The sequence below is a fragment of the Phyllosticta citribraziliensis genome (genome assembly GCF_038025025.1).
Source record: "Phyllosticta citribraziliensis strain CPC 17464 chromosome Unknown J3D65scaffold_10, whole genome shotgun sequence".
NCBI lineage: Eukaryota > Fungi > Ascomycota > Dothideomycetes > Botryosphaeriales > Phyllostictaceae > Phyllosticta > Phyllosticta citribraziliensis.
The window spans coordinates 1839799-1863291 of record NW_027117347.1 but is presented as its reverse complement, the minus strand read 5'-3'; the positions used below and the strand labels follow the sequence as shown (position 1 = coordinate 1863291).

The window sequence follows — 23493 nt, the reverse complement described above, 5'->3', positions numbered from 1 at the left end:
CCCTAACCCTAACCCTAACCCTAACCCTAACCCTAACCCTAACCCTAACCCTAACCCTAACCCTAACCCTAACCCTAACCCTAACCCTAACCCTAACCCTAACCCTAATCTGCTTCCCAAAGCGTTCCGATCACGGACGGAAATCCCATCACCTGGAAAACTGCTGCCAAATGGACGTTTTCGTCGAGGAGTTTCAAATCGTACTGCTGCGCCGTGCAGCACGCTGAAAGATACGCGAGTTGCGGCGCGCGGGACGACAGGTCGGTCGCACCGTTGAATTTTCTCAGTTCCTGGATCGGAAGTCGATCTGGAGATGTGGCGGTCGCATCGCAGCCAAAGAGCAAAGATGTTTTTGAAGGGTCGTTGAGATCAGGTTCGGAATGGCAGGAGAAGTGAAAAACGTCGATGCTGCCGCCGCGGACTTGGTGCAAGACGTCTGCCGCCGCAGGTTGACACATCTCAACCAGTCCAGTGCCCGAAGTTGAAAAAGCATCGCGCACGGCTTGTACCTCCGCTGCAGTGTTCAAGTCTCTCCTCGCGGCTGTTTTCGGCATGGTTACCAGAGCCACTTTCGGCTGAGCCCGGGAAACCTTCGATTGACATTGTCGAGCGAATGCCAGGGCGGAAAAAGTGGCAGTGTACGACGAGACAACATGGGCGTACGTGTTCTCCTGTGGGAACTTGCTGCCTTTACCGGCTGCGTGCAAAGGCATGACGCCCAGAGGCCCACTCGTCACCCACCACAATCGAGGGTGAAGCCGTTCCCCCTCACTTCGAATTAGTCCTAGATGGTCGAGCACTGGCTTCACCGCCGTGTCCCATAGCCAAGCAAGCAATTCTCGCATTTTCTTGTTTGCTCCGGACCGTTTCGACGGCGGCCGAAGACTCAATCTGTTGTCTCCGGTAACCAGAGGTGTGTTTCTCTCGACATCGTCCCAAAGAAGATCGGGCAACGGCAAGGAGCTAATTGATTTCGTTGTGACGATGAGCGCAAAAGCTCGAGACTCTGTGGTGCAATAGGATACCAAAGGGCCTCTTTCAGCAAGTCGACGAATCTGCGAAGCCGAAAGTCTTTTGTTGAAATGCTCCAGACCCGGTAGCCGACGAATGCGCTCTTCGATTCTTTCGAGGCTCGCTTGATCCTGGTTTCGCTTCGCCACCAGATCTAGGCCCTCGTCTCTCTCGGCGGACGAGCCCAGCGACAATGACTGACAAAGCTCGGTGTACTGAGTGTGAAGGCTCAAACTCGCGCTCTTCAAAGCTTTATGATCTTCGTGTTGTCTTGTCGAGATGTTGGCGATGATTCCTCGGCCAGCCTCCAAAATCTCGGCGGCAGCTTCAACTTTGCCCAACATGAGATAAGATACGCAGGCTTCCGTGGACAGGCCCGTAAGACCCCGAAGCTGGTGCTGACGATCATTGTCGTCCAAGGAAAGTGGACTGACTTGCTGCAAAAGCTGAACGCTTCCTGATAAGATCTCGCTCGCAGGCTCCCAGTTCCCCAAGGCCATGTAGCAGGAGCCGGCCAGCATTCCGTTGCAGATTTTGCTTGAGGGACTGGCGTTCGCTTGATTGAAACCCCGGCGGAATGACGCGATTGCACCCAATAAGAAACCTGGCTTTCGCTGGTTCGCACCGTCTATGAGCAACTCATTCTTTTTCACTTGAAGGCTTCCGAGAGAGCATAAAAACCAGGCCATGTCTGGATGATGCTCTGAAAGTGTGGCCACGCTTTCCTTTCGAAATTGCAATGCTTGGTCAAGATACTCGTGTTTTTCTTTCGAGCCCGAACACTCGAACCTACGGTCAAGCAGTAATACAAGCTCGCTCAACCAGTGGGGTCGCTTCGGATGCGATCGAGAACATTTCTCTGAAGTAAAACTAATTTCAGTATTGGATCAATCCCATCAAATCCTTGAGTACCTTACTAGTGGAAATGAAGCGGACTTACGAATGACACCGCGCGCAACACTGATGGCTTGGTCAATGTCAGCAACGTCTCTACTGATATCATGCCTTGAGAACAGACACGCGGAAAGCGTCATTGAGTAAACGAGTTCACCGGTCTCATCGGAACTACCGCTTGAAATCGCATCGGAAGCGGCTTTCACTGCTCGGTCAATGTCGCAGATCGCCTTCGACCGCATGAATCTGTCGTGCAGAACATTTGCCAGGTTGTGAAGACACATGGGATATCTGGTGCTTCCTAGTACATTCATCAGCACAGTCTCAATTGAACAGACATCATACAACGTGACTCCTAAAAAAAACACCGCACCCTGCTCGATCCACCTTGAATGGGCGTCGTCCGCTAGGAAAAGTTCCCGTATTTGCCTACCTTTTGGCATCCCGGCTAGCGCTTCTTCTGCTGCTGACATGGCTTCGTTCATGTCTTGCGAATTTTGGGTCTTCCTGAAGCGATGCTCCAGCGAAAGGCTCAACCCATACAGCATGATGTACTTTTCGGGATCATCTCTCGCTGCGATTTTCAACGCATTGCGCTCCACTCGAATGCTCTCATCCAGCACTTCCGCCTTTCCGGAATCCTCAAAGACAAGTCTCAGTCCATTCGACAAGTTGTGCAAATGCAATGCTCTTTTTCGGTGGTTTTCCGGCAACGTGGTAACAGCAAAGCGAGAATGCCCAATAGCAGCCACTAGGTTCTCTGATCCGCCGAAAAGAGTGTACTTCATTTCAAGTCGAGCGCCGAGGTTAGCATATGCCTCCGCCCGCTGAACTCGTTCCTCGGAACACACGTCAAGTGCATTTCTCGCGGCTACGATCGCGGCATCGATGTCTTCAGAAGATCGCTGGGCTTCAGCACGACGACAAAGCTGGCTGCTAAGGTTTTCCAACGCAAACATGCGTAGGTTTCGGCTCTTTGCGCTGATCGCAACGGCAGCCTTGGCCGCTGCTATGGAGTACTCAAGGTCCTTGGGATCAGATGAGAAATCGTACTTGGTTCTGTAAAGCAGGCTTTTCGTGTGCGTAGCATCCATAAACTCATCGGTACTTGAACCGGTGACGTCAAGGGAATCGATTACTTTCAGCGCTGGTTGCAATCCGGCGATGTCGTTGGTCCCATGGACATAATTTACTTCGCAGTCAGCGACACTGACGGCACATTTTGTGTAATTTGGATGAGCCGGAGGGAAAAGCTGCAAAGCTCTGGCGAAATACGAGCGGGCGGACCGCAAGGCCTTGAGATCTCCAGAGTGGAAGAACCGGCGTTTGAAATTGGCTGCGCGGTTGTAGAGATATATGCCTTTTGCAATTTCGATCGGCTTGTCGAGCAGTTCTTTTTCTTCTTGGAAGGTGGTCAACTCCGCACCTGAGAGATCCAGTTTTTTGCGCTCCTTTTGCAGGACTGATGAGGCGCGTCGAAGAGCATCGAGAGCATCTCTTCGATCGCTCTCATTTTCTTCTCCAAGTGCAAAGTAGCGATAAGAAAGGGTGCGGCTCAGAAAGCAAAGCTCGAAGAAGAGAGACCGGGGAGGTTTCGGTGAAGCTGCGACAAGCATCTTGGTTTGATTGATGCAATGATGAAGGTATGCCGCATCACCGGTTGCAAAGAACAAGGTCCGGATAGCAAGACATTGGTCTTGCGAAATTCCGTGCACGAACTCGCCCAAATAATCGTCGCGCTCAAAAATTGGTTTCCTTTGGTCTTCGCTTATAGTGTTCAGGGCTTGCTGCAGGAAATTGATCGCTCGGCGGAGTTTCTCGACATCACCGGTCTCTTCGTACTGATCAGTCTGCTCGGTGGCCTGGAATGCTAGCTCCTCCGCAAAGGAGAGTACCCGCTCCGTGGTTTTGTCAATGGTACCAAGGTGCGAACGTACAGAGCCGCGGGCGCGCTTGAGGGCTCCTGGAAACCGCATCTCTGGTCTAGAACTTTCGAATTGATGTGTACGTTTTGGTGCTCCGGTAATTCGAGCTTCTCGGATCGAAGAATCGAAAATGACGCTTTCTTGAGCATTCCGATTGTTTGCGCGATTGCGAAAATAAATGTAGAACTGTTAGCGCTGAACTTCAGGCGCCCCTGTAGCCCCACCGTCAAGGATATTGCTCTCTCGCTTTTTCTTTTACCTCCATTTGGAACCGTGGCGCTTAAAGCTCGCGAGAATTGCTTTGCTAGCGACATAATTGGTTCCCAATTGCACGGAATGCTCATGCAAAGGTTACAATCGCGCACGAAGCGTGGAGGGCACCGCTCGATCAGGAGAGACCCGTTCATTGTCCTTTCTTTGTAGCTGTCTATGGTGATGATTCAACCATTGATTGAGTTGATAACGCCTTACTTCTTGGTTTTCGTACTTCGGGGATGAGATTTCGACCACAAAGTGCTATTGCCCTGTAGCAAGTGGATTTGGGATTGCATAGCTGTAGGTATTAGATGGCCCCCAGTCAACAAAGCGGCTCGATCCCCCACTCTTGACAGAGCGGCTATGCATGTATCCGGAACTCGTCGATCACGCTCATTCTTTGGATATGCGCGCGTTGACTGCGTCCTGAAATAGACATTCCGCCACGACCTGCAGCCGAGTCAACTTCGGATGTCTGGGCCGAGCGGTAAACTTTCAGCACGCCGGGTCTCCTTACGGCTTCGAAAGTCCTGAGGGGGCGGGAAGCTGCTCCGTTTAAGCGAATTTTGCGGGTGTCGGCACTGGAACTGAGATGCCCTGCCGAAACGGTGAGAAATTGCTTCCCACAAACATTCTTGTGCGCATCGTGAGACTGGAATTCGAGGCTTTAGTGTTGGCAGCCAGTTCGCACTATCCTTGTCCGTCTTTGGCGAGCCTGCTCGATAAATCGAACACCTTCAAGAACAAGAACGACTCGGAGCTCAAATGCATGGGAGTCGACCAATGCTAGTTCCGGCAGCCCAGCCACTCTTTAGAAATTCGTCAGAGATGAAGAGGCGCAGGAGTGGTTGAACATCAAGTGGGGTCGGAACCGCCATTTGATCGTCGAGCTGCAAACCGCAAAGAATCCGACCATCCCTGAGGGACAAAGCAAAGAATTTTCCGCCGATTTGAATCACACTGATGATTGAGACTGACGGCATCGATGTATCGGCTTGGGTGAGTTCAGAACTTCGGACCCATCAATTTCGTCGCCATCCATTGCATCCACCACAGAAATATTTCTGTGCTGACAGTTGCGCATAGGAGAACAACTCGACTCTGGAGTCGGCGTCGGACATTCGAGATCGGAGGAGCTGAAAAAGATTTTTGGTCTCGAAGGCGAGCACATCTTTGCAATCGGCTTCAAGTAGATCGTCTGGAGGAGCTTGGGCTTCCGGTAAGTCACCAGTTGGATCGCGCATGCCATATAATCTGACGAAGCTTGCAAAGGAAACATGTGGACCAAGCAAAACTGGACGACAAGATAACCTGGTCTGTTTTTGGCGAGAAGCTTGGCAATAACGACGAAGAAGTCATCAGCGCAGATCTAGCAGAGGAACTCGATGGAAATTGTGAGGGCGCAGAAGATGGAGACGGAGAGGACGAGGATGATGACGACGACGATGAGGAGGGAATAGCTGAATTGCTTGAGAACGGCGTGGAAGTCGGCGATCAGGTCTACATGGTTGCTGATGAGGACTGAACGGCTTTCCTCATTCTTGGGTGACAACATGTCTCCAGGCTGCGCGTCGCAGCGCCGATGTGTCCAGGAAATATTGCAAGCGTCGCCCAAGATGCCGAAGTCAACCAGTGGACATATGAACTGCAATGTCATGAAATCCCCTCGATGGTGAAAACCCCCCCAAATGCTTGACTTAATCAACAACCCTGACAGTGCCCTTGCCCTCCCGCACACAGTACTCGACCCAGCGACATCGCTCACCTTTCCTCCCGTCAGCAATACTCCCCGGATTCATCACCGCGCAACCCATGTACTTCAGGGCAAAGCTCGGGGCGTCATTGTCCGCCAACACGAGGGCAGTTGGCAGAGGGTAGATACCCAGGGTATGCGCAAAGTCCCAATGGACGGGCCGCACATGCAGCGGAAAGGGCGAAAGATGTGACTGTGAGATGATTGTGCGAGTTAACGCGCGAGCAAGGAGGGTGTCGGAATCAAGAGACGACCCGGGAATCGGCTGATGCTGAGACTTTGGACGGTGGGTGAGCGATGGCGACTCGTTCTCTGGCGGCTGGTCCACTTCCATTGAGTCGGCTGGTGCAGCGTCGTCTTCGGGCAGCACGGAAGCAACTGTGGCTTCACGGCTATTGCGGCGCCGCTGCGCTTCTTCCTCCAGGTCCATATCCTCGTCCTCACCGTCCTCTTCTTCTTCAGGCTTCTTGAAGCGGATGGCGCTGCGTCGTAACCGGCTTGTCACGTCGTCGCGGAACAGGACCATTTCTCCTTGCACACCGAACCAAGTCAGTCGACTTGGATTGCTTGTCCAGATGACTTCGCCCTCTTTTCGCTTTTCCGAGCCGCCGATCTCTCTGTTCGCTTCTTGTACCACACGCTTGATGCGGCTGGTGAAAATGTCGGGAACGTTCTTTCTTGGCAGAGGGCAAGCCGCCCCAGACGAGAATGAGCTGGGCCAGGCGTCATTGTCACCAGGGACGAACACAAGGGTGGTCCGAGCAATCAGTTGAGGATAGTCTGAAAATACAGAGGCCAAAGCGTTGAAGTGCTCCTTGTACTCTATGCTGCCGTGACCTGGAACGCCCGCCATGGCTGCGGTCGAAACAAAGTTGCCAATGAAGACCATGGCGAGCGGGTAATCGGTAATGGGCGTAGCCTCGTATGTAGAGAGTAATGTGCGAAGAGCGGTAAAGGTTTGGGGGTTGTCGAGGTTTACATCCGCAGCAATGACGATTTTGGTATGACTTGCTGTGGGGGCCTCGGATCCCAGCAGACGTGCTTGGATTCTTCGCATTTTCGCGCCCGTCGCACGTTCAGAGCCCATGCCTAGAAAGTCCGTCCAGCCAAATGCGGGCCCTACGGCAGCACTTGTGGAGGCGTCTGGGACGTTGCTGTCGGGAGTTCCAAGTGTGAGGGAGCGCTTCTCGGGTGGTGGATGGCCGATTGAAAACCCAATGAACTTCCCTCCAATCGTTCCTCCAACACCACCGGTCGCACCAAGCGCGTTGGCTGATCCAGCGTGAATATTGCTGTAGTCCTCCTCATATGTGCCATCAACAAGCACAATCATTCCAGGCGAATACCATGCTCCATCGTCGGGGATTGGACGCGCGTGCGTGATGTCCAAGGCAATGGTGCCTGTGAGATCTGAGAGAGCCAAGGTTCCGGTGGGCGAGACTGCAAGCAATCCCAGGAGGAGGTGATTGGTACCGTGACGGCCGAGCAGGTTGGAGATGGGAGTGATTTTGTTTGTTGAGGAAGCCGAGCCCGTATCGGTACGATGGAGTGACGATGTCCTGTTGCCGGCAAATGAGGGAGTCGCAAAGGACTCGTTACGCAATAGGCGCTGATGGATGATGTGATATCGTTGGCGGAAAAGCTCTGTCTTGGTAGAGGGCTGCGGGAAGAGGGTGGGTTTCGCGGTCGATCTGGAATATTTAGCTTGAGTTCAATGCTGTCAGTGAATTGGGCGCCGTACCTATCAAAGTGCTTCTTCATGACATTGTACACCATCTTGGGGTGCTCGTAGGCTCCAACAACTTTGATCCAATCGCGTGGATCTCTGCTCTCGTCCTCTCCGTCCTCCTCGCCCACACTCAGGCCACTTATTCCAAAGCTGTCCTGCTTTTCCAGTGTCGGCACTGCCCCGGGGTCAAGGCCATTGGCACCAAATTTGAAGCTGCTGTCTCGCGAAAGCGTTGGAGTTTTCCCTTGCACAACTCGCCCGCCGACCATACATCCTTCCAGCGTCTTGAGAATGGTCTTCAGCAGCGGATCATCTCCTTGAACGATGACGCTACCGCTGGCTTTTTTCCATGCTCGTGCGACCTCTTCCAAAACCTTTTCCGCGAGTCCCTCTTCCCTCCATCCCGAGCCGCAATGTCGTCCGACAAATGTAGCGAGTGCTGCGAGCGCAGATGACGAAATGGTGAGATTATGCTTTTTCGTGAATGTCCTGAATGCCAGTGGTCTCAGAGAAGCCGGTGGAAGGACGATTGGGAGGACGGTGGGCTTCAAAGAAGGCGGCGCAGGAATAGGCGCCGTTCGTAGAGGACGGGCAGGGTTGACTGGCGGAGTCGCAAACGCTGGTGAGGATGACGGTATGAGGTCGGGAGCAGTTTTGAGCTTGGCGTCGCCAGTTCTACGATTCAGAAAAGCCATTTTCCTGGATCAGAGGCGCTGCGCTTCCGTGGTGGTGGAGAAGTGGAGTGGTGTCGTTGATCAAGGCGGACCGGGAAGACGCGTCGCGATTGCAAGCGCGCGGGCGCGTTTCGTTTCGGCTCAACTTTCCCTTCAGCTGGACAGCTCCTCACCACCACCACCACCGCCGCCTCGCAACACAACAACCCACACCACACGTCGGCTTTCTGGTCACCAAACACTGCTCACTCTCATCCGCGTACACTTGCGACACAATGGCATCCCTCGAAACCATCCGCGACGAGTCCGATCACTCGCAGGACAAGCTTTCTGCTCTCCTCGCCGCTGCGGAGCTGCAGTACCGCCTCAAGAACTACGATGAGGCTGCCGACATTTACTCCAAAGCGACCGAAGTCCAAGTTGAACTGAATGGCGAAATGGCGCCCGAGAACGCCGAGCTATACTTCCGCTACGGCCGCTGCCTATACAAGGTCGCAGTCGCTAAGAGTGACGTCCTCGGCGGCAGAGTCGCCAGCGAGGAAAAGCCAGCGAAGAAGCCCAAGAAACAGCAGAAGAATGGCGACGGAAACACCAAGGCTGAAGAAGCGCTGCCGAGCGGGGAGCAGAAGCTGGCAGAAGAGGTAGTAGAGGCCGTGGTAGAGGAGAAGGACGGCAAGGCAGACACCAACGACCAGACGGTCGAGAACAAGCCGTTTTTCCAAATCACCGGCGACGAGAACTGGGACACTGAATCCGACGAGGAAGACGAAGAAGCCGAGGCCGACGCGCTCGAGGAAGAGGACGACTTCTCCAACGCCTACGAGATTCTCGATGTCGCGCGTTGCTTGCTGGAGAAACAGCTCGAGGCGTTACAGTCCAGTGCACGAGACACCACCGGCGACAAGGGCAAGGGAAAGGCGCCGGCAAAAGAGTTGGACCCCGAGGAGCGCAAGGTGCTGGAGAAGCTCGCAGAGACGCGCCACTTGCAGGCCGAGATTGGCCTGGAGAACGAGAACTTTGTTGAAGCCGTCAACGACTTCCGCGCCGCGCTGGAGATCAAGCAGAAGCTCTACCCCGAGGAATCGAGCGTCATTGCCGAAGGCCACTACTTCCTCTCGCTAGCCCTCGAATTTGGCTCCATGACCGAGGTCCGCAAGGCTCAAGCGCAAGCCGAAGCTAATGGTAAGTGTTTTCATCCACGCTTTCGGGGCGCAAAGCTGACGCATACACAGGCGGCAAGGTGAACCCGAAGGATGCCAAAGTCGACGAAGACATGCGCGCCGACGCCGCTGCCGAAATGGAAAAGGCCATCGCCTCGTGCAACTTGCGCATCACCAAGACCGAAGCCGAGCTACCCAATGCCGCACCCGAAGAGGCCGCTGACCTGCGCCAACGCGTCCTCGACGTCAAGGAGATGGTCAAGGACATGGAGGACCGCGTAAGCACCTACCCGCTTCCCTCTCCTACCGTACCTCGCACCAGATGAGAACAAATCAAACTAACACGCCACAACCAGCTCGCCGAACTCCGTGCCCCCGCCATCTCGCTCAGCGCCCCGAGCAACCCGGCCGGTGCCCCTGACGCGAGCAACCCCATCGCCGGCGTGCTGAGCGAGCTGCTCGGCCAGCCCTCGGAGCAGGAACGGAAGGAGCTCGAGGGCAAGCTCAAGGGCGCCAGCGACATCTCCAGCCTTATCAAGCGCAAGAAGCCTGCCCCCGCACCGAACGGCGGCGACAGTGCTGCGAAGCCGGCGGACGCTTCGGCGTCGGCTGGTTCGAAGAGGAAGAATGACGATGCTGAGATGAAGGATGCGGCTGGGGACGAGGCGAAGAAGGCCAAGGTCGATGAGTCGTGACTGCATTGATGATAGCTTGGTTTTTGCCAACTCTTTCTTTGCATTGCGCGAGCGTGTCGGATTATTGGGGTGGGCCCTGCACAATTTGAGCTTCTTTTCCTTTCTTCCCTTCTCTTTTTGTTCGCGTAATGGTTGAGCGGATACACATCTCCTGGCCGGGGCGTTCTTGGAATCGGATAGGGCAGGGCAGGGCAGCAAAAGCAGTGAGTCAAGCCTTGGATGTTTGTCACCAAGTGGATTTGTGGTGCACTGTAAATGAGACCATTGAGGAAAGGGAGAGCATATTGGCTTGATAACGGCGACGCTGGGACAATGGACTCGTACCACAAGAAAAGGACGCAGACAGGCATGTCACAACTCATGTGAGACAAGCCGACAGAGTGCTTCGGATCAGTCTCTTGATTTTCACTTGCGATCGTTCAAGCCATTACGTGATACTGCTAGCTATCGAGCCCTATCTTACCCACCAACGCCTCCCTCATCACCGGAAAAGGGAATCTAAACTCGAAACCTCAAAGCTGCGAAAGCCAGACCCTACCTACCAGACCGCGAGGCCGTTCCCCATCACGCCATGAAGCCACAAAGAAGCAAGGCCGTGGAGAAGATCCCATCATCAAACGCCATGCAGCGCCAGTCCTTTATGATACAGAAAAGGGGGAAAAGAAAAACGAGATCCAACCAGCCATGATGCTCAAGGGCCTCAAATCGCGAGAGCAAGTTCCAGTGTTAAGGAAGCAACGTAGAGACGCTTGGCTGAGAGGATCCACTTCGCTTTCATCGTTCGTCGTTCGTATCTCATTCGCCATGTGCCATCATATCCGTACCAGCAGTCGTGAATGTCGTCCTCGGTCTCATCAAATCAGCTCGCCCTCGCCCTCTCCGTCGTCTTCGCTGTCGCTCCACTCGACCATGCCGTCCCTTTCGAGCTCCTCTGCGCGGCGCTGCACCTCTGCGAGACCGCTCACTTCCTCAACCCAGCCCTTCTGGTTAAGAGCACGCTTGACAAAATCCCAGCCCTCGGCCTTGTAGCGATCGACAATGCGGTCGCTGCAAGCGCTGCAGCAGTCGTACGGTTGGCCCCTGATGCAAAGGTTGGAGAAGTTTGAGAGAAATCCGCGAATTTGGTGGGGAACAAGGCCAAGGGGATGCTTGAATGGGCGCGAAGGGGAGGAGCCGGGACTTGAAGGCGCCGCAAAGGCACGGGAATCTGCGTCGGTAGGATTTTCTGACGAGCTCGATGGCGCTGGGGCATGTGCGCGGAGAGGATGTTGGACGACGGAGACCAAGAGCTCGACAAGAAGTGCCGAGGCAATTGCCGCGATTCCCGGACGAGTGACTGTACACTGTTGGTCCAGTGTGGCGTCCTTGAGTGACTGTCTCGCACGTTAGTAATAGCTCTCAGGGAACGGTGAGAATGACTCACATCAGCGGGTGCAACGACATCGTTGCAGAAGTAACATCCCATCTCCGCCTCTTCTGGTCCGCCGGCCTTCAGGCCCTGTCTCATGACCACAAAAGTGTCGAAGCCCAGGGCAGCGTTCATGACAATCTTGCCTGCTGCCTTGCCCATGACTGTCGGCAGCCATCGTGACTCTCGCGTGTCCATCAGAAGGAAGATGGCGTCGTGCTCGTCGATCAACTTCTTCAGCTTGTCGAAGTCGGCCAGCGTCTTGGCCTCGTCAACCACTGGGTGGCCAGCCATGGGAACAGACATGACATGTCCTTCGGAGTCGACGCCGGGGTAGATTTCCCTAAGCGCCTCTGCGGCACGTTCTGCCTTTGGAGCTCCGCCTTCCAAGCAGTCCTTGAAGTCGAATAGAGGCTGGCGGACGGGATTCGAAAAGCTGACTTTGGCATTGTCGACGAAAGTCACCTTGCGCACGCCCCATCCAAGCAGGTTCCGCGACACGTAAGAGCCAAGGGTACCGGCGCCGAGCAGAAGGCATTTGGTGTTCTTGACGACATCGAGATCGATTGACGGGGCGATGCGCCACTTGATCAGCTTCAGGTTCAGATCCACAGCTTGGTCAGCCAGGCGCGTGGGATCCATGTAAGCAGCCAGGTCGACCATGCGGCTCTGGAGCTTCTTGGTGTCGTTGCGCTCCCAGCCGGTAACCTTGGGCATCTTTGGCGTTTTTGGAGATGGTGGGCGAGGATGAGGGGTGGGGTCCAGCGAAGTGTCGAGTTCGATGCTGGTGGTAGGCCGAGGAGCCTGAATGTTAAAAATGAGACTTCTAGGCATGTCGCGACCGGCGTGGGTATCTCTGTAACAGAGAATCTGGACGTTTTCAAGCTTCCACCTCTGCTTGACGAGCACGAGGAGATTGCGCAGCATCCAGCCAGGATTCTCCTCAAAAGTTGAAGGGTCAGCGAAACAGACGTAGCGGTCCTTCAAGTCCGTGCTGTTGAAGAAGCCCTGCTCATACTGGGCGAGAGTTCCGATCTCCCATGTGTAGCCGATGACCTGATGGGCTCCAGGAGACTTGACGTCGTGCTCGTCCTCGTGTCCATCGCGGTGCGCAAGTTCGCTCGAGCGCTTCACTTTCTTCGCGAGGAAGAATCCGTGCTGGCGCGAGTCCAACTCTCGGTCCATCCGGTACTTCCATGTCTGAACCGCCTCAACGAGCTCAGTGGTCTCCGGGGAAGTGAGCTTTGACGGCTCGGTGATGTGTTTCCACGGACCGTCGGAGTGGATTGCGGGGAAGGCAAAGTGGTACGTGAACTTGTACTTCTTGATGTCCGCAAACGAGATGACCGTGAATGAGGCAAGGAGCGAAGGACAAGAGAAGATGGTACCGTCACTGATCGCCTCCCAAATCTGCGCATTGTCAGTGTCTTTTCAAGGTATGCGACCAAGGCGTGCGCACCGTTTGGCCAGCTCGCTCAAGGATGGCGGAGCGGTCGAGAGCTTTGAACTGCTCGTTTGTGTTCACGTTGCGGATGATGCCTTCGGCGCGAAAGTAGCCATTTGGAGCACTGTATTGGTTTGCGACCGCATCAGCATGGATTTCACCAGGGTAGAAAGCTTCATGATGGGGACTCACACGTCGGTGGTGAGGGCAGAGCCGAGGATCTGCATGCGGCAAGAGCGCTCTGGCGGATCCTGAGGCCTGATCTCATAAAGACCCAAGACCTTGCGGGAACTGTCGTCGAGCTTGTCATGATTCACTTTGATCGATGCCAGCGAGGCGTAGAAAGCGAGCTCGATGTCCGAAGACCAAGGCGCATACTGGACTGGTCTCGCCATTGCGCGTGGATTTGGAGCGGGGTTGGTTGTGAGATTCGGTGAGGAGAGCGCGCAAACGGCGCAACGGATGAGGTCGTCGTAAAAGGTGAGGTCAGAGGGCGCGCATGTGGTACTGTCAGTCGGCTTTGCCTGTCTCAGCAGATCAGCGGCAGCGCGTCAAGAGGATGTAGAGGAGAGGAGAGCTAGCCATCAGCTGTCCCTCTGCCAGCGGCCAGATGATGTAAGGATCATCCGTGCTCACGGCTCGCCGGTGTTTAGCCGGCCTGTCGCCTGAGGTGTCCAACCGCAACTCCAACTTGCTGCCAAACCACATTTCAATAACAGCCCCTGACTTTCGAACAAAATGCTCATAGGCGTCTGTGGAGGTATGTTTGTCTCTCGTCTCGGATTGTACTCTCTTTTTCGTCTCTCGAATCTCTATACAACTTGATCATCTCAAATTCCAACGCCGTCAATCACCAGCGTCAGTCCATTTTATATCCGGCCCAGAAGCGCGTTTCCTCCCCATATTCCCACACTGTTTGATTCCTTTCAGTATCCACTACCCAAATCTTGCCGGAAATCAGCGTGATTGACGCGTTTGCTGCTCAATCAACGCTCGAAGCATCCGAGATCTCGAACTGACACATCCCAGGAATCTGCGCCGGGAAGTCTTCGATATCGGACTATCTAGTCTCAGAACATGGCTTCAAGCGGATTCGACTCGAAAGGACCTCTCCCACCCCTCCAGTAGAAAAGTCTGCCACGAACGAACACGTCCCAGACTCAACACCACGTGAGACGCCGACCGACGAAGAAGCAAACGAGCCTCTGTTCCCCAACGTCCACAGCTTGCTCGAGTTTGTCACCAAGCGCTGGAGAGAGCGCTGGGTAACGACAGACATCTGGGACGAAAGCATCGTAGACGCGTTGCTCCGGCGGCCGTTTTTCCTGCTCGTCAGCGTCGACGCCCCTGTCAGCGTGCGGTGGGAGAGGTTCAAGGCACGGTAGGCCGCAGTCGTTTCCCCTGAAGGCTTCAAACACTGAACATTCAAATGTAGCTGCATATCCGCTCAACTCCCTCCCCCTACTCTGACCGACTTCGTCGTCCGCAACGACGCCCACCTCTTCGCCGCACCAACGCACCTCTCCGCACTGCTCCACCGCGCCCAGCTGCGCCTCCTGAACGCCACGCCCTCCCTTTCCTCTCTGCACGCCTCTCTCCGCTCCCTCGACCTACCCAATCCCTCGCGGCTCCGACCGTCGTGGGACGCCTACTTCATGACGCTGGCGTCGCTGGCGGCCCAGCGCTCCAACTGCATGAAGCGCCGCGTTGGCTGCGTGCTCGTCAGCAACAACCGCGTCCTCAGCACCGGCTACAACGGCACGCCGCGCGGCATGCGCAACTGCGCCGACGGTGGCTGTCCGCGCTGCAACGCCGCCGCGGCCGGCGGCTCCAGCCTTGCTACTTGTCTGTGTCTTCATGCCGAAGAGAACGCGCTGCTCGAGGCCGGCCGCGAGCGCATCAAGGACGGCACCATCCTGTATTGCGACACCTGTCCGTGCTTGACGTGTAGTATCAAGATTACCCAGGTCGGCATCTCCGAAGTCGTCTACAGCCAGGCATACAGCATGGACACGGAGGCGGCGCGCATCTTCGACGAGGGCGGCGTGGGGCTGAGGCAGTTTGTGCCGCCACGCGACGGCTTGGTCGACCTGGCAGCTCTGGCGGGAACGGAGGTGGATCTGGCCAGCTTAGAGATCAAGCCGTAGACAAGGGCATCTCTCATCCCTTCATCGGCAATATATTTACAATTACTGGTACTAAAAGGTCAGCGGAATGACGCCGTGCGCTCATGATTTGCCGCCAAATCAACGCCTGTAAGTGAACACATGCCTGCCTGCCCTCCAAAACAAATATCTCATCTTTCTGGGCCCATGCCTACCCTGCTGCCTTCATTCCCCCCTTTCGTCTGTGAACCTTGCCCCTTGAGGTGCGCGCTGCTTCCCCGGAACAGACTTTGCCAAATGAAGGCCTCGCTGAGCAGCAATTCTATGTCTTTTTCGGTCCAGTTGCGCGTGGGAAGCGATTGAAGAAACATCATAATCTCCTGAAAATCCATCTTGACCAGCTGGTCGCTCCACTTGACTAGAAAGGCAGCGCAAACGTAGAGATGAAAGTCGGAAAAGCCGCGTTCTTCCGACTGCAATCACAGTTAGTGTGAGACATCGAAGGTCTTGGAAGTTGACTTACCAGATAAGTGTCCCACATCCTGATGGTGTTCTTGACGCTGACCTCGCGCATCAAAAGACAATTCATCCATCGGAAACTGAACTGGATGAATTCTACACCCTCTCTCTCTAGATGATCTGCCAAAGTCTTGTCGATCCTCGTCGTCAAGTCCCGTAAGCTTGCCACCTGGCGCTGGATCCCAGGTTGCGCATGAATGTAGTTGTCTTGAATGCCATCCAACAACTTGGTTAAGCACCAAAAGCTGTCCGCTTCAACAGCATCGAGGACAGCTTTGGGTAGTTGGCCAGGGTCCATGCCGCACTCTACATCAGGGTCGGTGATGTAGGCTCCGAGAAAGACTTGCCAGAACGGCGTCACCAGGTCGTTGATCCCTTGCACGTAGCCACTAGCAGGGTGCCTAATCGCCCAAACGTACAATATGCGCTCCAACGATCTCTGCGTTGCCTCGTAGCTGTACAGCTCCAAGTGCGGGTTCGTCCTGGGGACGTCGATGCTGATCTGATGCCATATGCTTTCATCAAGCCCCTGTCCACGGCTTCGACTTGTCGATGCAGAGGGTGGTATCCCCATTTCTTGGCCCGCGGCGCTCCTATCAAAAGCTTGACGGACGCCATCCAGATATTCCCTGCGCTTCCTCTCCAAGGTCGCGACGCGACGTTCAGAGTTGGCGGGCAGGTACCCAAGCAAGAGCTGCCAGGTCATCGCGCGGACTTCTACCGGAATGCCAGACCATGCTGTTGACCTGAGTTCTGGGATGGCAATGTTGCTCGACTGCAGGATTCGCTTAAACTTGTTGATTCGAGATATTCGTGCCGAATGGGCTTCGACCTCCTTTTGCGGCGAGTTGACAGGGAGCGTCGGATGTGCAATGAGGTGGAGCGCATTGGCAGGGTCGCGCAGAATGTCTTTGTACTGCGGCCGTAGGATCTTGCCGACGGACGGTTTGGCTGTGGGATAGAGCGGAACCGTGCTCCCGTTACGCTCCTCCGCTATGTCACCACTGTCCAAACGCCACGGCTGTGCCGTACCCAATCCGCCGTCCATAGAGCCGTGGAGCGAGTGTGTTCCTCCGGGATCCTTGCCTTTGCTGAGGGGTTTCCGTTTGCCCTTTCGCCGCATGCTGGCTATGCTGGGCAACCCAAACTCGTCCTCGTCATCATCAAACGTAATGTCCTGATCCTCCTCATCTTCATCCTCTTCTGCATCAGGGTCGTTTGATAGGTACGTAGGAGGAAAGGGCTTGCGGCCGGGCGAGTTCACGGTGGTCCCGCTACGGCTTGCGGGGGGACTTTCGTTGGAATTCGCGGTGCGCGGGCGGGAGGAAGTCGAGACGGATCTTGAGGGGAACATGAGCGTCGTAGAGAGAGAATGGGGGGAGAAAAGGGTTTACAGGGAATCGAATCTCAGGATATCCGTGTGAGAGTAGGATGCGCCGACGACTTTCTTGGATTCATGGCTTTTGGAGGCGCCCGAGTTGTTGCGCCAGAAAGGGGATGCAGAGCTGGACAGGGGCGTAAGCAAACATGACGACAAACGCCCCGAGGCTCATACCTTGTGCGGTCTATATTGCCAAGGGAGATGGCGTTAGCAGGACGGGTCCCCGTTGAGGGCGCGGGGAGAGCTTGAGGCTACGAACCAACCTGGACCATTTCCTTGTGTGAAGCAAGTCAGCTCAGAGCAGCCCAGGCCTAGAAGGAGGAGGACGCGGAGCATGAGGGAAGATTACCTGCTGCTGCTTCTTCCCGGCCATTGTTGTCTTGTCGGCGATGCAGGACGAGCCAAACACGTCACGTCCGTCAGTCCAGGTCTCGGTCCCCAGAGGCTGGACGCAGGGCAGGCCAGGCCAAGTCCGGGCGGGGCACTCGGACCCGGACGCCGACCCCCCGGCCGGCATGCATCCGATGCATCCCTCTACGGCCCCGTCCGTGCCCGCCGCGGCCCGACACCAGCACGTGACCATGACGCCAAGGAAATCCCGACGACCCGGCCGCCTCCTCTCACCTCACCACACCTCGCCATTCCAACCTACTCCACCTCGCGACCTCGTTTGCGGCCAACCCTACGACCCAGTCCGTGACCGCACCTCAGGCTCACCGTGCTTGCATAGAGCTGTCACCGCTCTTGCGACATCCTCTCCCCGCGTCCCTGGACCCTTCGGAACCCGCCGGTTACATCCTCCAGCTTTGCAGCCCGGCCCGCGCGCGCTCGGCTTGCTCGCCTAGTCTCGAGTCCCAGCCGCATCTCCCTCGAATCGCCCTCATTTCATTATGGCTGATACTGAGGAACTCGACGAGGATCTCTTCGCAGACCTGTGAGCTCGCTCTTTTCAAGATTCCGTGTGGGGCCGAGCATCGAGCGAGTTTTCTGACCTGTTTCTCAGCTACGATAATGATGACGCCCAAGCCAAACCCGCCCAACTCTCTGCCCCCGCCGCCCAGCCAGAGCCCGCACCGGAAGCCGCCACGGCTGCGCAGGTCTCAGCTCCCGCTGTGCTCCAAGACCAGCAAGGCGCAGATCACAACGGTCCTGATAACTTTCAAGGCGCTGGAGATGCGGATGACCTGCAGATGGAAAATGACGACAGTGGAGCAATGCAACATGGTAACGGTGAGAGCAATGGACATGAATACTCCAAACCGATCGGTATCAAAGAGGATGGGTGAGTAGCTCGGTTGCTTTTCTTTGGTCTATTCTTTTCCATAGCCCCAGTTCCCACTCGTCTAGCACGGCAAAAAGGTGAGTCGGTGTCTCTACTGCGGCGATTCCAGGCGCTGCCCCCCATCAAGGATTTTGGAAGCGACAACGTTGGCAATTCCGGTGGGAGGCGAATTTCCGGCGCTACAAGGTTATGGTTGAGGCCTGAAACCAGCGATGTTTGAATTACTTTTCCCGGCGCAGCAACGTCACGGGAAACTCCGCCTGATGAGCTATTTGGTGGTTCAAGAACGCAAGAGTCTGAGGTTGAACTGACGGCGAAACGAACTGGAGCTTGTGGCTGCGTGGTCCAAAGTTAGCGTCCTTGTGGGGCGACGATTGTCTGGCCTGTGGAAGCAAACGTCGCTCAGTTACGCCTTGATGTTGAAGACGGGAAACGAGCAAGCGAAGAGAATCAATGAGGCGGAATGATTACCGGAGACTGGTTTTACAACTACTTCGAACGCCACCTATGATTCGTCAGCCACAGAAGAAACTCAGAATCTGCCACCGTTAGGGAGCAGAACTTGTCCAGACAATATCCGTAGCAACCAGCGAGGATAGCTTCGAGCAGGTAGATGGTCTGGGTCTACTCTTCGTTAGCGAAGCTGGCAGAACCCACGGCCTTCGGTTCGTAGCAAAACAAAGACGCTTCCCGCCGACCATCAGTGTGCTCATGCGACGATTGGACGTGGCTGCGACACTGTCAGCCCGACTGCGAATCTGGAAGCTTCACCAGCGGCGGCGTTTGATGCCATATCCACCCTTCGACACGTTGGGATCCAACGAAACAGCAACGCGCCAGCGGCCCCTCTACCCGCCAACACTGAGCTATTCTGCCCTCCGTTTTATCTCAAGGACGCCCGTCGATTTGGAAGACTTGATGACGCCAACCCGGAAATGCCGCGACTTCTGGAGAATTGAGACACCGACTCACGCTGCCCTGTTCTTTGAGACTTTTCGAGAAAAGCCGCGTAATGGACTGCCGACGGCGCATGCTAACAACGGTACAGAAAAATGTTCATTGGTGGTTTAAACTGGGAAACAACAGATCGTAAGTGATTGGACAAGCCATATTTCCTTTTTAATTGCTAATTGTGTGCAGAGAGTCTCAGGGAGTACTTCTCTCAGTTCGGAGAAGTTGCTGAATGCACTGTGATGCGGGATGGAGCTACCGGCCGCTCCCGTGGCTTTGGTTTCCTTACATTTAAAGATCCGAAGACGGTAAACATTGTGATGGTCAAGGAGCACTACTTGGATGGTAAAATTGTCAGTATCCGTCCCCTTTCAAGCCGAGTCCCCACTAATTGGAGCAGATTGACCCCAAAAGAGCGATTCCTCGGGAGGAGCAGGAAAAGACTGCCAAAATCTTCGTCGGCGGTGTCAGCCAGGAGACGAACGAGGCCGAGTTTAAAGAATTCTTCTCTCAATTTGGCAACATCATCGACGCCACTCTTATGATCGACAAGGATACGGGCCGCCCTCGAGGGTTTGGGTTTGTCACATTCGACGGCGAGGCAGCTGTCACCGCTTGTCTCAAGCAACCGCTTCAGATCCACGGCAAGCCGATTGAGGTCAAAAAGGCGCAGCCGCGAGGAAATCTGAAGGACGGCGATGAACCCAAGTTTGGTCACCGCGGCCGATTCGGCCCTCGCGACGGCGGATTCGATAACCAGCAAGCCCAACAGCAAGGCGGCGACGGTCCACCAGGAACCTCAAGAGCTAAGGATGCCAAGGATTGGGCTGCTGTGAGCGCGATGCTCAACGCGATTCGCAGCGGAGCGGCTGGCGGAATGATGGGCGGACAGATGCAACCGATGATGATGCCGCAGTGGATGCAACAATATATGGCCATGCAGCAAATGATGCAGCAGCAGATGTCCCAGCAGCAAATGTCCCAGCAGCAGATGTCCCAGCAGCAATTGTCCCAGCAGCAAATGTCGCAATCCGGATCGCCGCACCCAATGTCTCCCAACGGCGGCATGAGCCCCATGATGCAGCAACAAGCGCAGCAAATGCAACAACAGCAGATGCAGCAAGCCAGCATGGGCGGCGGATTCCAAGGAGGCCCCGGAAACCCTGCCATGATGGCCGCCGCGGCCGCTGCCAATCGACCCGGCTTCAACGCTCAGGAGCAACTCGCCTTTGAGCAACAAAAGTACGAGCAGCAGCAGCAGGCCCGCCGCATGCAGTATGGCCAGCAGGGCTACAACCAAGGTGGCCCCACCAGCTGGGAGGGCATGTATGATGACGTTCCCCAGCCAAACATTCCGCCAACGGGTCCTCAGGGTGCTGCTCCTGGCGCTCGCGGCAACTTCGCTGGCCGTGGTGGCTTTGGGCCTTACCGTGGCGGAGTGGGTCGTGGTGGTTCTCAAAGTCCGTCGACGCCAGTCCAGCCCAGCAACGCTCCTGCGAACGCGCCAACAGGTCCCAAGAACGCCGGCAAGCCGGGCGCCAACTACCGTGGTGGCGGAAGAGGCGGCCACAGGGGCTATCACCCCTACATGCGGAACTGATTCTGATACCGTCCGGTGGTCGGGAGGATTGATGGCTATGCTCGACGAGCTACAGTATGAGAGGAGAGGTGGCTTTGTTCGGGCTCTATTTACTGCGTTCGTTGCTTAGGCTGGCTGGGCTCTTGGAGTCTCGCTTTCGTACTCGGATCCTCCTTTTTGCTTGCTTGCTTCCGGGCCCGGTCTTTGACAGCTCAATTAAAAGTCAAATAACTAGTGCTTGCCGCCTCGCTTCCTCGATTTCGTTTTCCAAAGCTTGGGTGGGACTCTTGGGCTTTTTCATACTTAACCTACAATGTCATGGTGTTGAGCTATCTGGAGCGACTGATGATGCCGAAGCTGCTTCCTCCCAACGGTAAGCAATTTGCCCGTTTTCCAAGCTTGCGCATTGCAGTCAATCGCTTTTTTCCTTTGTTCCATTCATCAGCTTGACTGCGCATCTCCGCTACGTCCGCTGTCAAAGGCGAAAATGGTAAGTATTCCCGCTTCGTATAACTCCAGACGATCAGCGAGCGTTGGCGTTTCGTTGGACTGAAAGTCTCTTCGCTGGAAGTGGAAAACAATCTCCTAGCGCCAGGACGCTCCGGACTGCGCGCTGCGATTTAAATACCGTGTCCAGACATGGCTATTTCCACTTTCCAGGTACGATTTCGTCTTTTGAACTCACAGCTTGGCTCATCGCCATGCAAATCAAAGTCCTTTTTCTGATGGTTATCTTTAACCTTACTTGCGCCTACTCTCTCCCAAACGCCCAAGGGCAAGACAAAGTTTTGAAAGGCAATTGTCGAAGGCAAACAGGTCTGTGATATGTGATGGATTGCAACCCTCGACGGCTAATCTTCATACAGATGAATGCACTCCAAACGACAAGTGTGCTGACCAGCCCTCAGAGCGATGCTGTGGCCGTCTTGTCTGCTTCGCTGAACAGCCGGGCGTGAATAAGTGTCGTTTGCAAGAATTGGCGGACTGTACTGCAGAGAGAGGTAAGTTTACTACCATTAAGATATAATTCAAGGCTAACCCCGTAGTAAGGCTATTGTGGCGTCAACGGGGCTGATAGGCCATGTTGCGACGGTACTACTTGTCAACAAACAACAAACGGCGCGGGAAACCAAGTGTTCCTTTGTCTTCCGACGCCTCCTCCTTCCAACTGCTAAGTTATCAGGAAACGTCGACGCTCTGGATATGCAGCCCTTTTCTTGTGCCTTATTTTCGCTTTTCGTGTGGCTGGTGAAAGCCCGTTTTGGCGAGGTGAATGCCTCTTGCCGAAGATTCAACTGTTTTCAATGCTTGCTCAATGCAACAAATTCATTTCCCCATCCGTTCGATCCATCATGGGGACTGTGCATGCCTTGTTTTGGCAGATTCAGCGCGAGAGAGCGCATTTCGTCCGCCTCCGCTTCCAATTCGTTCGATCCATCAAGCTGACTGTGCGTGCCCGGTTTTGGCAAAGTCAGCGCGAGAGACGCGTTCGTCCGCCTCCGCTGCCAAGGACAAACCTGGTAAGGTTCCCGTTCCATGCCATTCGGGACCTGCAGCGAGCGTTCGTGCTTCATGGGCCTACACTCTGTTCGCAAATCGGTAAAAACGTTCAGGATGCTCCAATGTGCGCGTTGGGGTTTAAATACTACGTGGTCACACTAGCTGTTCCTGGGCGGTCATCCATCCTTTGATCTTTCAGCCCGGCTCATCACCATGCAAACCAAAGCCCCGATCCTGATGATTATCTTCACCCTCAGTTGCGCTTACGCGCTCCCAGCCGCGCAAGAAGATTTTCGAGATGCCAACTGTCGAAGGCAAACAGGTGAGTAATATACGATCGCTTGCAATCCTTAACGATTGATCTTTGAATAGAAGAATGCTCTCCAAAACATCACGCTGGCCTGCCTTCATATACCTGTTGTGCCCGTCTTGTCTGCTACAATGAAGGGAATGGTATAAATAAATGCCGCTTGCAAAACTCAGCCGGATGCATTGCAGAGAGAGGTACGCATTCTATTCTCAAGATTCTGGTTAGAGCTGATGCCGTGAGAAGGCTATTGTGGCATAAACGGGCCTGATATGCCATGTTGTCCAGACACTGAGTGCCTACAGGCAAAAGGCGATCCAAACAGTCCATGGTTATGTCGTTGGTTTTAAAGCATGTAAATATCAATCGGGTAGGACGTCGACAGTGGAGGAGACACCGTCAACGTAGAAACCGCAGCGGAGGGAGGTGAGTGGCCGAGGGCGGAGGGCTCGGCCGCTTCTCTACCTGCCCTTGGTGAAAGTTTGACCGCGACCTTCAATACACTTTCTTTTGACCTTACCATGCCACATACTCGCCATTCCATCCATCACCTTGCCTGCCACGGTCCTCTAACCTCGTTATCCTTGCGCATCACGAGCGTTGAGCGGCTACAAAGCGCGAACCTTCAATCCCACGGGCGGAGGTTATAGTTGCCTTATTCAGACTAAATCCCGCGAACGTCTAAGAGCGGCTGTGAGGAGATACGAATAGATATGAGTAGACATACTATGCAGATAGAGTAACGCGGCTACTCTTCGTTGCTCTTAAGTACGTTAATGATGAATACAAATTAGTGCCCGAATCCTCTGATTTTGGTGTCTTGACTGCTAGAACGCACTTCGACAACAAAACGTTACGTCCCTTGTCTTCTACAGATATTTTGACCCTCTTACCTATGATGCAATTCCTAATTCTTATCCT

At 54.8% G+C, this 23493-nt stretch overlaps 9 protein-coding genes across 9 annotated transcripts; 5 read left to right on the top strand and 4 right to left on the bottom strand.

The window, feature by feature from the left end:
* Positions 1 to 91: 91 nt before the first annotated feature.
* Positions 92 to 4295, bottom strand: J3D65DRAFT_635279 (CHAT domain-containing protein). Its single transcript, XM_066801304.1, has 3 exons — positions 2339 to 4295; positions 1952 to 2206; positions 92 to 1870 (listed from the first exon to the last, which is right to left on the bottom strand). The coding sequence occupies exons 1-3, from the start codon at positions 3879 to 3881 to the stop codon at positions 105 to 107; spliced, it is 3564 nt and encodes a 1187-aa protein (XP_066652774.1). The 5' UTR covers positions 3882 to 4295; the 3' UTR covers positions 92 to 104.
* Positions 4296 to 5366: 1071 nt separating this feature from the next.
* Positions 5367 to 8318, bottom strand: J3D65DRAFT_635275 (DNA polymerase epsilon subunit B). The gene is made up of 2 exons (XM_066801303.1): positions 7580 to 8318; positions 5367 to 7529 (listed from the first exon to the last, which is right to left on the bottom strand). Exons 1-2 carry the CDS (start codon positions 8260 to 8262, stop codon positions 5783 to 5785), a joined length of 2430 nt encoding a protein of 809 aa, XP_066652773.1. The 5' UTR covers positions 8263 to 8318; the 3' UTR covers positions 5367 to 5782.
* An 88-nt stretch (positions 8319 to 8406) lies between these two features.
* Positions 8407 to 10495, top strand: J3D65DRAFT_635274 (uncharacterized protein). The gene is made up of 3 exons (XM_066801302.1): positions 8407 to 9423; positions 9474 to 9679; positions 9758 to 10495. Exons 1-3 carry the CDS (start codon positions 8517 to 8519, stop codon positions 10094 to 10096), a joined length of 1452 nt encoding a protein of 483 aa, XP_066652772.1. The 5' UTR covers positions 8407 to 8516; the 3' UTR covers positions 10097 to 10495.
* Positions 10496 to 10504: 9 nt separating this feature from the next.
* Positions 10505 to 13521, bottom strand: J3D65DRAFT_635272 (uncharacterized protein). Its single transcript, XM_066801301.1, has 4 exons — positions 13141 to 13521; positions 12964 to 13072; positions 11520 to 12914; positions 10505 to 11469 (listed from the first exon to the last, which is right to left on the bottom strand). Exons 1-4 carry the CDS (start codon positions 13341 to 13343, stop codon positions 10951 to 10953), a joined length of 2226 nt encoding a protein of 741 aa, XP_066652771.1. The 5' UTR covers positions 13344 to 13521; the 3' UTR covers positions 10505 to 10950.
* Positions 13522 to 13658: 137 nt separating this feature from the next.
* On the top strand, positions 13659 to 15145 carry J3D65DRAFT_635270 (cytidine deaminase-like protein). The gene is made up of 3 exons (XM_066801300.1): positions 13659 to 13708; positions 13978 to 14329; positions 14384 to 15145. Exons 1-3 carry the CDS (start codon positions 13687 to 13689, stop codon positions 15093 to 15095), a joined length of 1086 nt encoding a protein of 361 aa, XP_066652770.1. The 5' UTR covers positions 13659 to 13686; the 3' UTR covers positions 15096 to 15145.
* On the bottom strand, positions 15138 to 17431 carry J3D65DRAFT_679818 (rab-GTPase-TBC domain-containing protein; the record flags this gene model as incomplete). The annotated part of the gene is made up of 7 exons (XM_066803693.1): positions 17303 to 17431; positions 17213 to 17228; positions 17128 to 17137; positions 16967 to 17077; positions 15577 to 16912; positions 15269 to 15526; positions 15138 to 15146 (listed from the first exon to the last, which is right to left on the bottom strand). Exons 1-7 carry the CDS (start codon positions 17324 to 17326, stop codon positions 15138 to 15140), a joined length of 1764 nt encoding a protein of 587 aa, XP_066652769.1. The 5' UTR covers positions 17327 to 17431.
* A 119-nt stretch (positions 17432 to 17550) lies between these two features.
* On the top strand, positions 17551 to 21154 carry J3D65DRAFT_635258 (RNA-binding protein). Its single transcript, XM_066801299.1, has 5 exons — positions 17551 to 17887; positions 17957 to 18235; positions 19284 to 19324; positions 19376 to 19539; positions 19587 to 21154. The coding sequence occupies exons 1-5, from the start codon at positions 17844 to 17846 to the stop codon at positions 20784 to 20786; spliced, it is 1728 nt and encodes a 575-aa protein (XP_066652768.1). The 5' UTR covers positions 17551 to 17843; the 3' UTR covers positions 20787 to 21154.
* A 91-nt stretch (positions 21155 to 21245) lies between these two features.
* On the top strand, positions 21246 to 22031 carry J3D65DRAFT_635257 (uncharacterized protein). Its single transcript, XM_066801298.1, has 3 exons — positions 21246 to 21581; positions 21632 to 21766; positions 21816 to 22031. Exons 1-3 carry the CDS (start codon positions 21467 to 21469, stop codon positions 21938 to 21940), a joined length of 375 nt encoding a protein of 124 aa, XP_066652767.1. The 5' UTR covers positions 21246 to 21466; the 3' UTR covers positions 21941 to 22031.
* Positions 22032 to 22186: 155 nt separating this feature from the next.
* Positions 22187 to 23063, top strand: J3D65DRAFT_635255 (uncharacterized protein). The gene is made up of 3 exons (XM_066801297.1): positions 22187 to 22587; positions 22638 to 22769; positions 22819 to 23063. Exons 1-3 carry the CDS (start codon positions 22479 to 22481, stop codon positions 22920 to 22922), a joined length of 345 nt encoding a protein of 114 aa, XP_066652766.1. The 5' UTR covers positions 22187 to 22478; the 3' UTR covers positions 22923 to 23063.
* The last annotated feature ends 430 nt before the right edge of the window (positions 23064 to 23493 follow it).

What these genes read in the sequence shown, in the direction of transcription:
- J3D65DRAFT_635255 (XM_066801297.1), top strand. Translation starts at nt 22,479, where the DNA reads ATGCAAACCAAAGCCCCGATCCTGATGATTATCTTCACCCTCAGTTGC. An exon ending in CAACTGTCGAAGGCAAACAG is followed by an intron (nt 22,588 to 22,637) that starts GTGAGTAATATA and finishes ATCTTTGAATAG; the next exon opens with AAGAATGCTCTCCAAAACAT. An exon ending in CGGATGCATTGCAGAGAGAG is followed by an intron (nt 22,770 to 22,818) that starts GTACGCATTCTA and finishes TGCCGTGAGAAG; the next exon opens with GCTATTGTGGCATAAACGGG.
- J3D65DRAFT_635275 (XM_066801303.1), bottom strand. Translation starts at nt 8,262, where the DNA reads ATGGCTTTTCTGAATCGTAGAACTGGCGACGCCAAGCTCAAAACTGCT. An exon ending in ATGAAGAAGCACTTTGATAG is followed by an intron (nt 7,530 to 7,579) that starts GTACGGCGCCCA and finishes TAAATATTCCAG; the next exon opens with ATCGACCGCGAAACCCACCC.
- J3D65DRAFT_635258 (XM_066801299.1), top strand. Translation starts at nt 17,844, where the DNA reads ATGGCTGATACTGAGGAACTCGACGAGGATCTCTTCGCAGACCT. An exon ending in ATCGGTATCAAAGAGGATGG is followed by an intron (nt 18,236 to 19,283) that starts GTGAGTAGCTCG and finishes ACAACGGTACAG; the next exon opens with AAAAATGTTCATTGGTGGTT. An exon ending in AAACTGGGAAACAACAGATC is followed by an intron (nt 19,325 to 19,375) that starts GTAAGTGATTGG and finishes AATTGTGTGCAG; the next exon opens with AGAGTCTCAGGGAGTACTTC.
- J3D65DRAFT_635272 (XM_066801301.1), bottom strand. Translation starts at nt 13,343, where the DNA reads ATGGCGAGACCAGTCCAGTATGCGCCTTGGTCTTCGGACATCGAGCTC. An exon ending in TCTGCCCTCACCACCGACGT is followed by an intron (nt 13,073 to 13,140) that starts GTGAGTCCCCAT and finishes AAACCAATACAG; the next exon opens with TGCTCCAAATGGCTACTTTC. An exon ending in ATGTCGTTGCACCCGCTGAT is followed by an intron (nt 11,470 to 11,519) that starts GTGAGTCATTCT and finishes CGTGCGAGACAG; the next exon opens with TCACTCAAGGACGCCACACT.
- J3D65DRAFT_635274 (XM_066801302.1), top strand. Translation starts at nt 8,517, where the DNA reads ATGGCATCCCTCGAAACCATCCGCGACGAGTCCGATCACTCGCAGGAC. An exon ending in AGCGCAAGCCGAAGCTAATG is followed by an intron (nt 9,424 to 9,473) that starts GTAAGTGTTTTC and finishes ACGCATACACAG; the next exon opens with GCGGCAAGGTGAACCCGAAG. An exon ending in TCAAGGACATGGAGGACCGC is followed by an intron (nt 9,680 to 9,757) that starts GTAAGCACCTAC and finishes CGCCACAACCAG; the next exon opens with CTCGCCGAACTCCGTGCCCC.
- J3D65DRAFT_635270 (XM_066801300.1), top strand. Translation starts at nt 13,687, where the DNA reads ATGCTCATAGGCGTCTGTGGAG. An exon ending in GCTCATAGGCGTCTGTGGAG is followed by an intron (nt 13,709 to 13,977) that starts GTATGTTTGTCT and finishes GACACATCCCAG; the next exon opens with GAATCTGCGCCGGGAAGTCT. An exon ending in TGGGAGAGGTTCAAGGCACG is followed by an intron (nt 14,330 to 14,383) that starts GTAGGCCGCAGT and finishes ATTCAAATGTAG; the next exon opens with CTGCATATCCGCTCAACTCC.
- J3D65DRAFT_635257 (XM_066801298.1), top strand. Translation starts at nt 21,467, where the DNA reads ATGCAAATCAAAGTCCTTTTTCTGATGGTTATCTTTAACCTTACTTGC. An exon ending in CAATTGTCGAAGGCAAACAG is followed by an intron (nt 21,582 to 21,631) that starts GTCTGTGATATG and finishes ATCTTCATACAG; the next exon opens with ATGAATGCACTCCAAACGAC. An exon ending in GGACTGTACTGCAGAGAGAG is followed by an intron (nt 21,767 to 21,815) that starts GTAAGTTTACTA and finishes CCCCGTAGTAAG; the next exon opens with GCTATTGTGGCGTCAACGGG.
- J3D65DRAFT_635279 (XM_066801304.1), bottom strand. Translation starts at nt 3,881, where the DNA reads ATGCGGTTTCCAGGAGCCCTCAAGCGCGCCCGCGGCTCTGTACGTTCG. An exon ending in GCTAGCCGGGATGCCAAAAG is followed by an intron (nt 2,207 to 2,338) that starts GTAGGCAAATAC and finishes TGAATGTACTAG; the next exon opens with GAAGCACCAGATATCCCATG. An exon ending in TGTTGCGCGCGGTGTCATTC is followed by an intron (nt 1,871 to 1,951) that starts GTAAGTCCGCTT and finishes GTTTTACTTCAG; the next exon opens with AGAAATGTTCTCGATCGCAT.